The 16922-nt window shown below is 40.5% G+C and overlaps 2 protein-coding genes across 3 annotated transcripts; one reads left to right on the top strand and one right to left on the bottom strand.

Moving 5' to 3' along the window:
• The first annotated feature begins 2373 nt into the window (after positions 1–2373).
• Positions 2374–12071, top strand: LOC148416557 (LIM/homeobox protein Lhx8). Of its 2 annotated transcripts, XM_088425146.1 has the most exons (8): positions 2374–2510; positions 5252–5368; positions 7488–7607; positions 7825–7946; positions 9434–9654; positions 10149–10252; positions 10334–10429; positions 10988–12070. In XM_088425146.1, the coding sequence occupies exons 2-8, from the start codon at positions 5306–5308 to the stop codon at positions 11213–11215; spliced, it is 954 nt and encodes a 317-aa protein (XP_088281272.1). In that variant the 5' UTR covers positions 2374–2510; positions 5252–5305; the 3' UTR covers positions 11216–12070. The 2 variants fall into 2 exon arrangements, with proteins under 2 accessions (XP_088281272.1, XP_088281273.1); XM_088425147.1 differs by lacking the exons at positions 2374–2510; positions 5252–5368 and adding an exon at positions 5737–5875 and having other exon boundaries at positions 10988–12071.
• Positions 12072–12118: 47 nt separating this feature from the next.
• Positions 12119–16865, bottom strand: LOC148416556 (cytochrome P450 2J2-like). The gene is made up of 9 exons (XM_088425526.1): positions 16280–16865; positions 15506–15647; positions 15081–15233; positions 14858–15018; positions 13381–13557; positions 13172–13310; positions 12921–13108; positions 12710–12851; positions 12119–12640 (listed from the first exon to the last, which is right to left on the bottom strand). The coding sequence occupies exons 1-9, from the start codon at positions 16469–16471 to the stop codon at positions 12465–12467; spliced, it is 1470 nt and encodes a 489-aa protein (XP_088281652.1). The 5' UTR covers positions 16472–16865; the 3' UTR covers positions 12119–12464.
• Positions 16866–16922: the final 57 nt, after the last annotated feature.

Raw genomic sequence — 16922 nt, 5'->3', positions numbered from 1 at the left:
GCTCGTTGGCTCCGGTCCCTTTTTTCAAATCCTTCAAAATTTCCAGCTGGGCGGGCTGACGACCTATTTTACGTGAAGGCAACTCGAGTTGTTAACGGCACCCAAATTCTCATGCGATCCCGACCGGAGTCGCTACCTTTTACTTCTACTGGAGTGGAAGCGGTGACACTGAGCGGTTGCCATGGGAGACCACGTGACAATGCTGCCAACCACGCTGGTTTCCACTTACACACACACACACACACACACAAACACACGCAGTCCCACTGGCATCAAAGTAGACACTAAAAGCACTTGACCTACATTTACAAACTTCATTCGAATATTTGTTTCTTCATCTTGTATGGATTTACTGTTTTGCTGGTCATGGCGATAGTTTGTATAAGCAACTTGCAAAATAACAATAATTAATTTGACTCATTTAGCAATAGATTAACTTTTAACGTTGATGATTGTAACTTAGTCAAATTGAAGTGTATCACAACTACTTATGCTAAAACTACTACTCTGTTGATAGAAGGGTCAAAAAATACTTCGGAAAATCTCTTGCCCATAGTTACACGTGATTTAAGATTGCCGGTCCTCTAGTGCCCTCTAGAGGACATAAACAGAATTACAAAAGCGTTTTCATAATGAAATATATTACAGCGCTGATTCAAATAATGCTTATCCAACGGATTAATTAGAATTAAATTTTGAAGTTTGAATCCAGTCGTATTAGAATTTATTTATATAAATGTAGCCCCGGTGACTTTTTTTTTTTTTTTTTTTGCTTGCAGGTACCAGATTTGACCATTCAGTGGAGCCATGTTTCTTTCATGAGCTGTCAATGTCACTCGTATGATTGATTGTGTCACATTTGTTCTGTTACCAAACGGGTTAGAAAAAAAAAAAACACTTTTTATTGCCATTCATTGTTGAAGTTCGCTGCTGGAGAATTTATGTCTCGAAATAAAAGCTTCACTATAGGAGAGTTTGCTTGGCTAATTAATAGTGGAATTGCATTGATGTGCTAATAATTTGCATTGTGTACTTGAACACAACACTAATAGTTATCCAAAAAAAAATCTCTTATTGGCATTTTTTGAGCAGAATGTTTACTTACATGCTTTTTTGTACAGCTGATAATTCAATTTTAGTCTGTTTTGTATACTTGGTGTAATTCCTCTGTTGACCACTAGATGGTGGCACCCTAGTTTGTTATTGTGTTTTAATTAAAAAAAAGACTGAAAACAGGAAGTATTTCAAGAGCAGCGTGATTTTTTTTTTACAGTCCTGCTTTTTATGCCTACCAAAAGACATGGTTTTAATAATATACATCCTTGATCATAATTATTGATGTATGGTGTGAGATACCTTTTTTGTTTTGTTTTTTTTACTTTTTTTCACTCATACTGAAGTGGGATTGGTATACTGTTACACTGTAAAATATTTTTAGCATCAATAAATGTCTTTCTGCGGTAAAAGTTAGATTAACATCAAAATGAGGGTACATGTATTTCTATATTGCCAATTTAATTGGTCACAGTGCAAAATGTAGCAACGAATAACTTTGTATTTTGTTACTTCTGAACACGGGCTCCGACCTGTCGTAATTCCCATGCGCGAAAATCCGGCAACTATCAGTCAGGGTTCTTGGAAATTCAGACGGATAGGCTCAAGACCCGCTCAACACCTTAATCAAGCTTTAAAATAACAATTAGTCACAAAAAAAGAAAGGGATGATTAGAAATTCCATTCGGGGGGAGAAAAAAAAAATTCCCGGCTGTCGACGGGGAAAATCTCTGGGGGTCCTCGGTTTTTTGCGACGGAAGGAGGGGGGTTGAGTTTTTGCAATCAGCGTTAAATAGAGACGTTTTGTGGCTGTGTGATTGTCAAGTGGGCCATTACTTGTTGATAAGAGCACTTTTTTTTTAAGCCCACCCCCCCATGTGGCCCTGATTGGGGCTTAGCATGCTGTTTCCTACTTGCACCGTCCTGGCGCAATCAGGCCCCTTTTTCAGACCGCTGCCATTTTCACTGCTGTGATTTCCACCTATGCCCCCACCCTCACCCGGAAACCTCCTACTCAGAGCCCCCCCACCCCCCACCCCCACCCCTCCCGCCGCCGCCACTCCTCCCCTTCAGATTCAATAAGTAGCCATTTACAGCAAGGAGAAAAGGTCACGCTAATCTGCCAGTGTCAATTTTAAACTAACCTGTCGACCTGATTTCGATTAAATCAACAACATGAAGCAAAGTCGGTGTGGAAGGAACACATTAAGAAGAACTCCAGAGGTCAAACACTCGGTGAAAAAGTCTTTCGCACTCTCAGTGAATGTCTATTACGTTGCAATTTTTCATGTGATTTTTTTGTTTTTTTGTCTTGCAGAAGCCGAAATGTGCTTAAACGCGAAGTCACAAATTGATTGCTTAATGTTCTCCGTCGGGATTGTCCGGTTCAGTCAATCTCGAGAAGTCGTCCAGGTCCTGGAGAGACAAAGCAGCCCCATGAGCATTTACACTACAAGGTACCATGTTTCACTTTTGGTGGGATGTTTTTTTTTTTTTTCCTGAAATGCTGGATTACATTTATGCCAGATATTGATTGAAACCGCCACCTCAACTCCCCCCCCCCCAAAAAAAAAAATAAATAAATAACAACAACTTAGTTCTTGTTAGTTTTTAAAATATTTTTGGTTAGCATTCCAACATGTTCAGTTTTTGGAAATTCAAAATACATTGACAAATACTTGCAAATATCTTAATACATTTGAAATAAATTTGGATGTATTTGAAAAAAAAAAAAACTTAAAATATTTTTAAGTACATTTGAATGTATTTTTGTTTTTTTTTTAAACCACTTAGTTATTTGGTCCAATCCTTCGATCTTTTCAAAAAAAGGAATTTCACATCAAAGGGAAAGGATTGCACTTTAATGCACTTTAACTCATTCAGTGCCATGGACAAGATTTCTTATCTTTAAAAATAGTATAACAATAATAAATCATAAAATTCTGGTCAAATATATTTTTTCATGGAGAAGAGCTGACACCCATGACTAATGTTTTCCTAATACAAGTCAAATGAGCACTGTAGTGATAACGTTGACCATTGGATGGCAGTGTTGCCACTTACAGCTATTACTTACATGCTGGTGTAACTGAAGAATGGAAGTCAATCTTTCAATGGCAGCAATCACATTTAAAGTGCACAATATTCTGTTGGCCTTGAAAGACGAGTGAAAATACGAAATAAACTGGCTCTCTAGAGGTCTAGAGGTTTCCTTTCCTCTCTAGAGGTTTCCTTTTCCCACAACACTGAAAGAGTTAAGATATTTTTTTTCCCTTTTAGACTAACCTGTAACCTGTGCAAACCCTGTAATAAGTAAATGTAAAAGTGGGTAATTTTAGGTGTACTTACACAATTTTTATAAATAATTGAAAAAAAGAATTGAATCTCACTGCCAGAGGTTAACAACACAGCATTAGATCATCGAATTCCGTAGGCCAAACGGAAACGAATAACAACCTGGCTGCGATGCCTTCTTCTACCCTCATGTGATCACAAGCACTCATTCTTACATGTCATTTTCTTTCCGCTTTCCTTCCGTTCCTGGCCGCGGGAGTTGCTTGAGCGCAGCATCCAGACGTGATGTCACAGGGCATTCGGATGAGTTTTTGTTGACGTTGTTTTTGTCTGCTCCATATCCCGCAAAAACGCTACACGCGGCCCGTTTTGATCCGGGCTCCGTGCGGGCTCCTAACTATGTCTTTACGTCTGCTCGTTTGATGATAAAACACTTGATTTTGTCACTTTTTGACCTTTGTATCCGACCGAGGGTTTAGTCGCGAGCGTGGTGAACGCTTGGACGTTATCTGATTTAAAAAAAAAAAAAATACAAACAAAAGGCATTCATATGCACCAAGCGGAACGGGACACAGCTTCCAGGAGGCACGCTAGGACCGCTAACGCTCTAGCGAGATGATGTGATGATACGGAGCATCGTGTAGTGTCATGCCGATGCAGGTTTGGACCAACTGAGACCTCCTGCAAGGCAATAAAGCAAGAAAGAGAAAAAATAGACGTACATTTAATGGTTTTTATAATACGGGGCGAAGGGTTCATTTCTGCGTGTTTATAAGGATTCTATTAATACTTAGAATGCTTTAGGAGTCTGCATTTGTCTCATTATGTTAGGTCGTGCATGTACGTGTTTACACGTTCAGCTGCTTTCATCAGCTGTGAAATATAAAACACGCTTATCAGTGTATTAAAATGTTCTGGTTATTATATGTTCTAATTTAACGTAGAGAAGACAGTGAGTCTATTCAAATAGGTTTTTTGTTTTTTCTGAATCTCGATTTTCACTGTTATCAAAAACTCACAATAACAAAAAATACTAAGCCCACATAAAAAATCTCACATAACAAAATACTACACAACAAAAAAAACTCTCACATAACAAAATACTACACACACACAAAAAACAATTCCTGCACACTTGCACCATGCACAATAACAAAAACTATGGAATCATTCTTCTCGCTCTCACTGACACCAAAAACTCAACAAAAAACACAGCGTACAAAAAAAATCACACATCTTTCACTATTATCAGAATACCTCGACAAAAACTCAAAGAAATTTCCCTCTCATTCACACATTCACTGCCACCAAAAAACTCTCAACAAAAAATACAGCATGTAACAAAAAAATCCAAGTAATGTTTTTTAGTGCCACCAAAACACTACAAAAATAAGTCCCTCAAACTCTTATTCACAGAATCCCCCCCCCCCCCCAAAAAACTTTCTCGAACAGGCATACTTTTACAGCACGCTTATAGCCCCCAAAACCTTTTGCGGTCACAAAAAAATTAACAAAAAACTCACATCACTCTCGAACTTGCCCATAAAAACTTCCCCATAAAATGCTCCGTATGAAAAATAACATAGACAAAAACCAAACAAAACAAAAACAGAAAGGTTTCGCAACAAAATACAAAAAACACACACAAAAACCCCTCAAAATGAACTTATTCACACAGAAAAATCTCGCAAAGCTCAAAAGTCCTTCCCAAAGTTTTATTCGTTTTATTTTATTTTTTTGCCTTTTCGGAACGTTTGTCCACTTTATTATTTTGACGTTGCACTTTTCCTTCTTTGCCCGTGTGCACGTAAACCGCACACAGGCAGGGAATTAGTAGGTGGGCGGGCGTGGCCAAATATGAAATATGAATTGTGATCCTCCCTCGGGAATCACCACATTGCAGGAGGAGAAGAAAGCAGCAGCGGAAGAAGAAGAAGAAGAAGAAGAAACAACAGACATGCGCTGGAAAAGTGAGGCCAAACTACAACGCGGAATCCGGGCTGAGGGCTCCGGCCAGGGGGTGAGTCGACACGGCCGGGCCGGGCCGGGGAAAAAGGGGCGGGGTTCGGCCTAGTCCGGTCCGGCCTGCCTGCCTATCTCAAAATTGCGACTAATTACTCCTACAATCTTCGTGCATCCACTCCATCTTCCCTGCTCGTTAAAAAATCAAGCAGTTAATGCGACCTCTTCAGCTTTTTTTTTTTTTTGGTAATCGCAGCTATTAAATAAATCAACGCCCTTTTTGTAGTACAGGTAAAAGTGGCGAAAAAAAAAAAAAAAGGAAAAGTGTCCGCTCGAGTGTCGACTGTTTTTCCAAGTAATGAGTCATCTTAAATTGTGCAATTGGCGTCGTCATGGTGAGCAAGTGAGCGGCCATTGATGATGATATTTATGGCGAGCGTGCGGCCGCTCCGAGTTGGTCATTGAACGCAACACGCGCGCAAAACCGGTCGGGAAAATCCTAAAACTGGACGACATGTGCGCTTGTGACTCCAAAGAGGAGATTTTGGACGCGAGACAACCGCTGGTAAGCAACGTTTCAATTAAAACGGATAAAAATATTAATACTGTATATTATTAGTATGACTGATACTTATCTGACACGTAAAGGCAAAAAAAAGTAGCGATTCAGACATAACGCGCGTTTTTTTAATCGGACAAAACAACATTTTTATTGACTAGATATAATAATGACGTCATTTCCATAATTAGTAGTTTAATTCATTTAAAGGTCCAAAAGCCTTTTTTCTCTAGTAAATTTCTTTGAAAGTGCTGAATATCTGAGCAGCAGCATGCATTTAGTTGGAAAATGTCAATAAATTCGGAATAGACCCTCAATTTAAGTTTTTCTGTAGATGTTAAATGTATTGTTAAGATATAAACAATTGCTACTATAAATGGCTTTTTTTAAAATTACACCCTGAAAGACTTGGGTTGAAAATAACCGAAATATTGGTTAAAAATCCAATATTTGTGTTGTTTTACATAAAACAAGAACAAATCTGGGTCATTTTATACAAGATTTATTTATTTTTTTCATAAAACAAAGCATAAAATTCTTCAAATTGCCCCAAATATTGGATTAGTCCTTTTTTAACCCTAACTCAACAGTTTTGATTGCCTCTTATAATTCGAGCAATTTATTTATTCATTTATCCATCCATATTCCATAGCCACTTACCCTTATTTCTAATAATCATATAATTATATATTACTTTTAATAAGCATAAATGTGTATTCATTTTGTTTTACTTTTTTGTCAACAATTTCTCACCAGTAGTTTAGTAGGAAATGCCTTTAAATAAATATACAATTTTTTGGCACCGATTTCATATCAAATTTAGATTGTATGTAAATCAATGCATTTTTTTTTTTAATTTTACAACATGCTTGAAATTTGCCAGGAGAAAGAACCAGACATAACATTTTGATATGCGGAGACAAGGTGGCTTTAAAAACTACAAACTTGCATGAAAATGATTGAATAACTAATTCATAAATTACTAGTTATAGTAGAGTGCTTTTAATATGATTGTAAAATGTAAAATATATTAGTATATATATATTAATCATGATATTCGTGATGAAAATTATATTTTCAATTAAAAAAAAATATTTTCAATTAAAAAAACTTGAAAAAATGTAAACATATGCATTTTTTTCCAGTAAAATTTAAATGTGTAATTTTAAGTCAAGCCAACTTGGCGCTCTTAAATCAAATTACTGTCTGCACTCACTAGATGATATTCTTTCGAAACATTTAAAAAATAGGAAGTACTTTATCTTATCAGTATATTCATGTAGTATATATAGTCATTCTTTTTGTTCCATTAAAAATTGTAATTGTCTTGAGCACAAATCTAGCGATAATTGTTTGCTTTTTATATTATTTGAACCTTTAATCATTGTATGCAAAACCCCCTTTTTTTTATTTGATAAAAATTTCTCTGCGGCATTAGTACAATAAGAAATTTACCCCAAAAAATACCAATTGATGTAAACGAGCATGATAATATGCAAAATCTCGTATGATTTTCTATCATTTAGACTCCAGAATTGGTTTTGAATAAGTGCTTTCCAAAATTGTTTTTCCAAATGAGAATTTCGCCACGTTATGATGTGAACTTTCCCGTGCGAAGGTGGCGGATGAAGACGCGCGCTCCAGCCTGCGCGCCATGTCCACCGAGCCGCTTCTCAGCGCCAATGCGTGTGTGTGCGCCAGCTGCAATGAAGAAATTGTGGATAAATATTTACTGAAGGTATTTTTACCTTTTTGCCTTCATTTTTGGAACTTTGGCATGTCTCTATCCATCTCCAAATGATTTTTTTCTTCTGTTGCAATTTTCTTGCGTCTTTGTGGTCATCGCGGTTTGTGCGCCTTTGGGTATTTACGCCTCACGGGCCCCGAGAAGAATGAAACAGTTCTTCCGTGTGTGTGTGTGTGTGTGTGTGTGTGTGTGTGCGTGTGGGCCACAGGTGAGCGATTTGTCCTGGCATGTGCGCTGCCTCTGCTGCAGCGTGTGCCAGGCGGCGTTGGGAGGCCACAGCAGCTGCTACATTAAGGATAAGGAGGTCTTCTGCAAAATGGATTACTTCAGGTAGAGACCTTTGACCCCCCCCCATCCCCCTCCAACGAGAACGAGAGGGGATATTTGCTGAATTTGTTATACTGTGCGCTCAACGCATCAAACGCCGTTAACCGGTTGATCGATGAGAAGTCCATTTGGACCCCCCCCCCCGTACTAGCGTCGCCCCCCCCCCTCCTGTAGAATATTCATGGATGTTTATGTGGGTATCTGAGTTTTAAAAATATTTATAGTAGACATATTTAAGACAAATATTACCGCAGTACACATATTTAGTTCAATCTGAAATGATTCAACCTTATGCAGTAACTGTACTGTTATCCCTTCCTATCCTTTTGTAGTCTCACAGAGAGCCGCGGTTATATTAGCGGCACCCGGATGTCTAATTCAAGTGAAGCCTGTCGCTGACCAAACACGATAACAATCAGTTTACATTTGAAATGACAATTTATGACAAAAGAAATCTAGGTAAGAGCTTTAAAACGCTCCGGTGAAGCCTCTTTACGCCCACGCCTTGAGTCTAACAGCGTGTGTGTTTCATGAGAAACGCACACACTACGAGACACGTGATTGGCCCAGACTCCTGCCGGTTAGGTAGACCAAGAGACGAGTGGCGGTCTATCTCAAGAAACACATGCTGTTAGATAGACGCAATTGTAATTTTGACTCAGTTCTCACGTAAAATTTTTGACTAGTCAGAATTCCAAGTCACGTTCAAAAGGTGCAGTTTTGACTGACTTAGTTCAGAATTTCCGAGAATAAAGTCAGATCTCTGACTAAAGTCAAAATTCTGACTCAAGACTCAAAATTCAGACTTCTCAGTCTCAGATTTCTCAGAAGTCACAATTCTGACTGACTTCAAGGGACAGTGTGTAAGATTTTCACTAAAAACCTGCAAATGAATATGTTCATAATGACCAACGGTCTGTTTTAAATATAATCGTAGGTCTAGTTATTTTGAATTGATATTACATGTGGGGTGGCACTTCTCCGGAGGCGGCCATGTTTATTATAGCTGCGTACAATGGGAAATGCAGCACCTGCACCACCTCCTGCTGTGCATAGTGAAAAATGGCCTAAATTTTACACACTATCCCTTTAAGAATCAGACTTATTAGAGTAGTCTGATTTCTTACTTTAAATTCAGAATTCTGTAGGACTTTAAAGTCAGAATTCCGCCATCTGAAGCCTCAGAAACCTTTTTTTGTTTTTGATTTGTCGTTCAAATGCCAATATTTCGCACCATGAGGAAATTAGACCAAGTAAAATTGTTTAAAAAAAAAAAAAACAAACATTTAAAGTCTTTTCAGATCAGAAGTAACAAACATCAGGCGCGAAAAGCCTACTAGAACATCTGAACCTCACTCAGGGTCAATGAAAGCCTTGATAACAACGCATACAACGGCGCCACCCCTCGTTGATTTTCCCCCACCTTCGGAAAGGATCCGAAATCCCGAGCGTACCAACGAGGCTTCCGATTTTGCGCGCGTGTGTGGCAGAAGGTTCGGTACGTGGTGCGCTCGTTGCGGGCGCCACATCCACGCCACGGACTGGGTGCGGCGCGCCAAGGGCAACGTTTACCACCTGGCCTGCTTCGCCTGCTTCTCGTGCAAGAGGCAGCTGTCCACCGGGGAGGAGTTCGCCCTGGTGGAGGACAAGGTTCTGTGCCGGGTCCACTACGACTGCATGCTGGACAAGATCAAAAGGGCCGCCGATAAAGGTGACTCTTCGAATCCACCGGGGCGGCCATTTTGATTCTCGCCGTCCGCTCGAAATGACATCGCAGTCGCTCAGGTGATGAGCGATCGAGTGGCTCGCTTGGAGTTTGGTCATGGGACATAACAAAGCCGTGATTGGTTGCTCAGTGTGATGTCATTTTCAGTTGACAGAAAGGGTCAAAATGGCAGCCACCGAATTTTGCTGCTTTATTCATAATCATTAGAATACGGGCACAAAGATTTTTCTTCCTATGAATTTTAATGACTGTTTGAATATTGAATAGTAGTTAGTTAGCATATACTGACTTAATGTTATTCCTAGCGCGCTTAAGCTAACTGTTCAGCATAAGCTAATTTTGCCAGCTATCTTCCTCATTACAATAACGTGAAACATGTAACCTGATATTTTTTTTCCTTGACCAAATGTTGCTGCCTTATTTAAATGACTATTTTTTTTTTTTTAATATTTTGAATAACCTTGTCATGATAATTCCAGGCAGCGGCGTGAATATGGAGGGCGCCGTGCCCACTGAACAAGAAATTAGCCAGCCCAAGCCCTCCAAGAGAGCCAGGACCAGCTTCACTGCTGACCAGCTGCAGGTAAAAGAAAGAAATCAAAATATGCACCCCCCAAAAACCTCAATGTTTTCCAAAATATATATTTTTAATTTGCAAATGCAGGTGATGCAGGCGCAGTTTGCCCAGGACAACAACCCGGATGCTCAAACGTTGCAGAAGCTGGCCGAACAGACGGGCCTCAGTCGAAGAGTCATACAGGTTTCTTTGTGTCGTTAACCAAAGAAAAAAATCCGCCACCATAATAAACACGGATATGATTCAATCCCAAAGACGTATTTTTACGTTGAACGCAATGAATCCCAGATAATTACATTTTATGGAAAAATGAATGAATAAATGAATAAAAAACTGATCATTTTTATAGGTAATTGAGTACTTAAGTAATCAATTACTTCAGTAAACTAGTCATTTACGTTAGTAGTGTCCACATTTCTTCACTAATCGAAACCATTTTAGTCATATCTAAAGTAATTAAAATATAATCGAATATTTTAGTACTTAGAAAGTTAAAGTAATTGATTACTAATAATTACCAACTAGAATTGATTACTCTGGTCATCTAAAGTAATCTTTTACTTTATTATTTGATTATTTAAAGTATAAGTAGGAAAAATAGCCATTTTAAGACTCTCCTCTAGCCCCAAAAATCTAAAAAAATACAAGTACCTCGGATTTACTGTCATGACTTAAAAAAACTGTAAAAACACGCTTTTGGGATTGAACGAGTGATCAACTAGCACGGCTGTGATTGCGCAGGTGTGGTTCCAGAACTGCCGAGCGCGCCACAAGAAGCACGTAAGTCCCAACCACACGTCCGGCGCCCCCTTGACCTCGCTACAGCCCGCCCGCCTGGCCCCGCCCACGCCCACCCCCGAGGAGCTGCAATACACGGCCTACGGGGGTCCGGAAGGTTCCATGCTTTCGGCGCTGCACTCCTTCATCGACAGTGAGCATCAGGCTTTTTATGAACTACTCTACGAGTGATTGTTTTTCACTCAAATTAGAGTTTTTAACTTCTCGGTGCGCTGGCTCCCTCTAGTGGAACATGGTTCATAATTCCCCGTTGAAGGCCACAAGATGGCGGCAAAGTACTACTTTCAGGTATGACGTCTTTTAGCAGAAGCCTCTCAATTTGTTTTTTTTCCTTCAATAGAAAATTATTTGGCGCCACCTTGTGGCTACTTAATGGCGGTTTCCTCTTGAGGACATTTTTGGGTTTACTGTATCGTCCTCGAGGAAAATTTCTCACAGCTCTTACGATCATTTGTCACGGTTGGTGCGGATTGTGAAATCTTATTCGTGTAAACTGCCTCAAAGTGTTGGAATTGATTTCATGTCGTCATTTTGCCGCGCTGCTTGAAGTTCCTGAATATTTTGTCGGCGTGACTTCAGAACACACACACACCGACGAGTACAATTGCATGCATCTGAAGGTCTGCAAATGTTCTTTACAGTTTGTGTGTGGAGTGTCTTTTCTTTGGGAAATAAATGTTTAATTTTACAAACACTGAGAAGGGATTACCGGGAATAACAATTTATTAACGGACGTTTTCCAACTATGTTTTTTTTTTCCTAAAGTGAATGATCAAAAATGTTAAAAAAAAGAGTAATTCTGAATATTTTGCAAGTTTACAATGTGGAATTTAAAAAAAAACCTTAAAGAAAAACATGTTTTTGTGCGAAACAGTAGTTTCACTCAAAAAACTTTTTACTCATACAAATTTTAGGTAAGTACTAAAATGGAAAAAATAATTAGTATGAGTGCAGGCAGAAGTTGACCAGCGCCTGATGAATGACGGACCCAAAAAAAAAAATTCAAGAGACATACGAATAAGTATCTCATATTGAATATCAGTACTCTTCAAAATAAAACATGAAAAAAAAGTCTTCATGTTCAAATGATTTATTACTACATTTAAATTTTGTCAAGTAGGCGGCTGCAAAAATATCATTTGTGGGCCGCAAAGGTCCCCTCACGCCGCGAGTTTGAGACCCTTTATCCTTGTGCGGTATTTTGTCCAATCCGAGGCATTTCACGTAAAGGTGAAAGCAATAATTGAATACCCTAGGGAGCTGAAATTTCACCCAGATGGTAACAGCATGTCAAAGTTCAACATTTCAAGACCACTTAGTTATCACACAACCAGGAACGTGAATGAAATACTGCTCAATTTGAAGTGGAATAAAATGACCCAAAAATGGTCAAAATTCTGCACAAGGGTTGATCTGGTCTTTAGCGAGCCTTGGCGCAAACTTTGAAGGGCCGCGGCGTGTTTGCCACGCCTACGATCCCTTCTGTACTTAACTCCTCTCCATCAGGGGCGGAGAAGGAGAACTTCTGAAGAAGGGCCACTAAGTACAGGAACACCTCCATCCTTGCCAGACCTTCGCCGATACAAACCCGTGTCCCTGGAAACATGGCCATTTTTAGAGGGCGGTATTGAGAGACTGTTTATTTTGACGGCGAGTACGGTTTACCCGCAGAAAAAGGCAGGAAGGCGTCTCTCTTGACAAACTTGCCATCGGCATCAAGGAAGTGTCCGGGATTGAACGTGTTTGGTGTCTCCCACTCGGTCTTGTCGTGAAGCGCAGAGGTCAGCAAGGGGAACACTTTAGTACCCTGGAAATCAGACACACCCACATTATAACCCAGGGTACGAAAGGTTTCCTTCCCAAAAGCCGACAAGACCTTGGGTATGACGTAGCCCCCAAGGGTTATGTCCTTGGTAGCCATCCTGGGTGTACTGAAAGGACTAACGTCTCCCATCCTATGGATCTCGTGGATGACGGCCTCGGTATACGGCATTTGTTGCCTGTCACCCATCGTAGGAAGACGAGTCCGTCCGATCACCTGGTCTATCTCCGAATGCACCTTCTCTGGGAGGACGTGCCGGCAAGTCTCAGAGGACACTCGCGGTGAAGACTTCAGTGGAGACCTACCTTGGACTTGAGGGTTTTTGATGAGGTGAATCAAAGCCCACTGCAAAGTGCTGGAGGTGGGCTCGGTTCCTGCCATGAACAGATCGATGGCGCACTCGGCCAAATTGTTTTCGTTGAACCCTTGGTCGTTTTCGGTGTGCTGTAGACCAACGGGACACACGGTGACGCGACGGTTGCGGTTTGTCATTCACGTCGTATTTTTAACCCACGTTCTTCATTTCGATCAGGAAATTATCAATGTAGTCTCTCGGGTCGTTCGGGTCCAGATCCTCTTTGTGCCGAGCCACTTCATCGCCGATGAAAGTCACAAGTTTCTCTCGATGACCGTAAACGGTATGGTGAGGACCTGGCAGGTACGCCATCACTCCAGGGAACGCTTGGTACATCTGCTCGGAAAAACGGAACGTAAGCTCCATTTTGAATCTCCGCTTAAGATTTGGTTTGAAGACTTTTTCACACTGCGCTTAGCGGAGCCCTCATTGAACCTGGTCATTTACCGTATGGTGAGAGGTGCGTACTACGGAATGGAGTTTTCTGGATGCAGGGGTTCTTTTGGTAGCTTGTTTCAGTCTTTGTGTCAGGCTATTTAGTTTTGATTAGTTTAAGCCCCTGTCCCACTGAGATGCGAATGTTGACGAAGGTAGTGACCACGTTCACGCAGGGTTTGTTCAAAGTGTAGCCAGAGATCGCCTAAACGTCTCCAGACCTTGGTCCTGTCGTAAAGTAATTTTGAACATGTTCTGGGTTTTTTCAATCTCATGATTTTGCTTAAAAGCCCTCATACCACTGAGGGGCGTACGACTCTGATGGTTTTCCAAGTGTTAGGTTCTTCTAAAGGTTCGTTCAAGGTTTCAAAAATGTCACCAGAGGTTACCAACACTGGTGAAAGTCTCGGAAAGTAGCAGCTCTTTTCATTCTACGTCCAAAGTCGCCAGAGGTTACCAAGACGTCAGCAGACATTGCTCTTGTGGCAAGGAAATTGTGAACATGTTCAGGTTTCTTTTAATGTCACAGTTGTTCTTAAAGCCTCTTTACCACTTAGGGCCAAACAGCTCTTAAAATCTTCTCCCTGTTATGATTTTTTAAGGTTTTGTTCAAGGTCACCAAAAGTTACCAGATGTTGCTAATGTTGCAAGGACATTTTGAAGGTGTTCAGGCTTCCTAAAGCCCCAATACCACTGAGGGGTGAACGCTGTCGAGTGTCTGCGATAATAGCAGCTCTCATGGTCCGTTCGAGTTGGCCAAAATGACACCAGAAGTTAGCTCTTGTCCCTAGGGAATTTTGAATGTTCTAAGTGTTGAACGTTGTAATTATTCTTGAAGCTTCTCTCCCGCTGAGGGGCAAATACTGGGGAGTGTTTGCGAAGGTAGTGGCTCTTTTGATCTTCTCGGTTTGTTCAAGGTACAGGTGGATGTCTTGCAAAATGTTGGTGATTTCTGGCATCCTTTGGTATAGGGGTTGAAAAACTGACCCCCCAAATACCAGAAGGTCCATTCACATAATTCTTTCTCGGTAGTTCTCGAATGAGATCCATCTCTCCAAGTTTCCAATCTGTAGGAGATGCATTATTACGTTTTTCACCGTAGCAAAGAAAACTACAAGATCTAGGTGTTTTACTTCCAAATATGGACATGTTGGGAAGCGCGCAGTGTGAAAAGACCTTCAACCCACGAATACGGACTCACGTTGACCCAAAAAGATTCCGCTAGCCGGATAAACTCATTCATGTGGTTGAGAATCATAATAAAATTGTGATCGCTGTACTCAAAGCGTCGTCCCATCACTAGCTGGCAGATGATATTGGATGCGGCGTTGGAGAAGATCTGTGCCGGATTGAACGGTTGGCCTGGTGATACGTGAAGGATATTTAGTGTTTGGAAGTTGATGTTAAGTCGAGAGCCGAATCACCGTTCTCCTTCTCGATTTCTTCTCGCATGTGTTGGCTCTCCTCGCGGATGGTTTGCTCCATGAGATTCTTTCCCATGCCAAAGTTACGCAGGGTGAACAAGGCGAAACGTCGATGCGTCTTCCACAGTTCGCCGTTGCTCAAGAACAGACCGGCTGTGGCAAGCAAGTGAAGGACATGTGAGTGATCCGGTAGGGAGAAACCTGGAACTATTGTGGAGACTAAAGGTCAAATTCATCCACGTTTACGTTCGAGTAAGCTGATATTAATCAAAGTTTCTGACGTTCTTTGACCACTCTGGTTCTTTTTTTCCCATTGGTGGCACCACATTAGTGTTTTTGAAAGTAAACGTAAAAGTATTTCAAGATCCGCCTCGTTTTTGATAATTTCGGAAGAGATCCCTGTTTTGTTTTTTGTTTAACCTTACGTTCATTTGGTGAATTCGAAAGAGCGTCGAGGTTCTTGCCATGTGTCACAAGGACCTCCTTGACCATCTTGTACCCGCTCACAAACACCGATTTTCCTCTGCTTGCGTAAACACTAAACACATTTCCGTAGGTTTCAGCCAGCTGGACACAACATAGAAAGGGAGAAAATGGATAAGAGGTCAACGTGGAAAAAGAAAATGGATTCTGCGTTGCTCAAATAAAAGCCGTATAAGCGGTTAATAAAGGATTCAACTAGCTAACTAGTAAATAAAGTAATTGGCTAGCTAACTTGTAAATAATAACGTAGTAGCTTATAGTTTATTTACTAGTAAGGTAGTTTTTTTACTTCGGTATTAGACCTATCAATGACTTAATTTGCTAGTTAGCTAGCTAACTAGTAAATTAATTAATAGATCTAGTTAGCTAGAAAATGACGTTACAGTTTAAGTAGTTTATTTACTTATTAGTTAGCTGCTTAGCTTTAGCAACTGTGTCATGTACTAATTAGCTAGTTAATTCAACCTATCAACTGTAATAGTTACTGGTTAGCTAGTTGACTTGCTAGCTTGTAAATAGTTGGCATCGTTTACTAGCTAAGAAGTGCAGAATTTACCAAAGGCACAACAAATGACTTTTGTATGATTTCAGGCCCCTTATTTTTGTTTTGTGGGACTAGCATAGCATTCAAAATAGCATTTACAACTGGAGAAACCAAAATCTAATCATCGATTCAATTTTACAACAGAAATTGTACAAAGAACAAAAATTGTTACCTCCGCTAAAGAGACTAGCGTCTTTTTTCCATCGTCGTGTAAACCTAAATATTTAATCAAGGGGAGTTCCGGCGGTCCTGGAGGAAAATTTGGAGGATTCCTGTTTTTTAGGAAGTCTACGACCAGTAGAAGCACAATGAAAAGGAGAAGTAATTTAAAGTCGATCTCCAGCGGTAACCAATCAAACCACATGTTGGCAGAGTAGAAGGAAGCAAGGGTAGGGAGATCCAGTAAGAAATGTGAATGGAGAGTACGTGAGCATTTGAATAAATGCAGTATAAAGTCCGTCACGTAGCCGCGCCTTGTTTGACAATCAAAACATTGCCCGGGTGGTTTAAGGTCGCTGCCATTCTCCGGTCGACATACACAAAGGAAAAAAAATGAAATGCATGATTGTCGCTTGTTATGCTTCACTTGCTTGAACTCGCTTCTGGAGGTGCGGTTGCGTTTATGCAAACAATGGCCGCCTCTCCCCACCTGCCTACACAGTATGAAATCATGCTTTTGTTTGCGTGGTGACAGGAGGCGGAGCTAGAAATGTACATGGAGACTGCTGATCCTCAAACTGGCTTGATGAGAAAAATGAACCTCCGTAGAGACGTTTTCACTCAAGTACGCAATAATACGCAACAATAAGGTGTAA

Source organism: Hippichthys cyanospilos, chromosome 10 (genome assembly GCF_059441005.1).
Source record: "Hippichthys cyanospilos isolate Australia breed blue-spotted pipefish chromosome 10, RoL_Hcya_1.0, whole genome shotgun sequence".
Classification (NCBI taxonomy): Eukaryota; Metazoa; Chordata; class Actinopteri; order Syngnathiformes; family Syngnathidae; genus Hippichthys; species Hippichthys cyanospilos.
This window is presented reverse-complemented; position numbering and strand designations above follow the sequence as displayed.

Bases quoted from the DNA above. Each gene is read 5' to 3' on its own strand.
- LOC148416557 (XM_088425146.1), top strand. From the start codon at position 5,306: ATGCGCTGGAAAAGTGAGGCCAAACTACAACGCGGAATCCGGGCTGAG. The intron at 7,608-7,824 runs GTATTTTTACCT...TGTGGGCCACAG, and splicing joins TGGATAAATATTTACTGAAG to GTGAGCGATTTGTCCTGGCA. The intron at 9,655-10,148 runs GTGACTCTTCGA...TGATAATTCCAG, and splicing joins CAAAAGGGCCGCCGATAAAG to GCAGCGGCGTGAATATGGAG.
- LOC148416556 (XM_088425526.1), bottom strand. From the start codon at position 16,471: ATGTGGTTTGATTGGTTACCGCTGGAGATCGACTTTAAATTACTTCTC. The intron at 15,019-15,080 runs GTGATTCGGCTC...ACGTATCACCAG, and splicing joins AGAAATCGAGAAGGAGAACG to GCCAACCGTTCAATCCGGCA. The intron at 13,109-13,171 runs GTAGGTCTCCAC...ACGTCCTCCCAG, and splicing joins CAAAAACCCTCAAGTCCAAG to AGAAGGTGCATTCGGAGATA.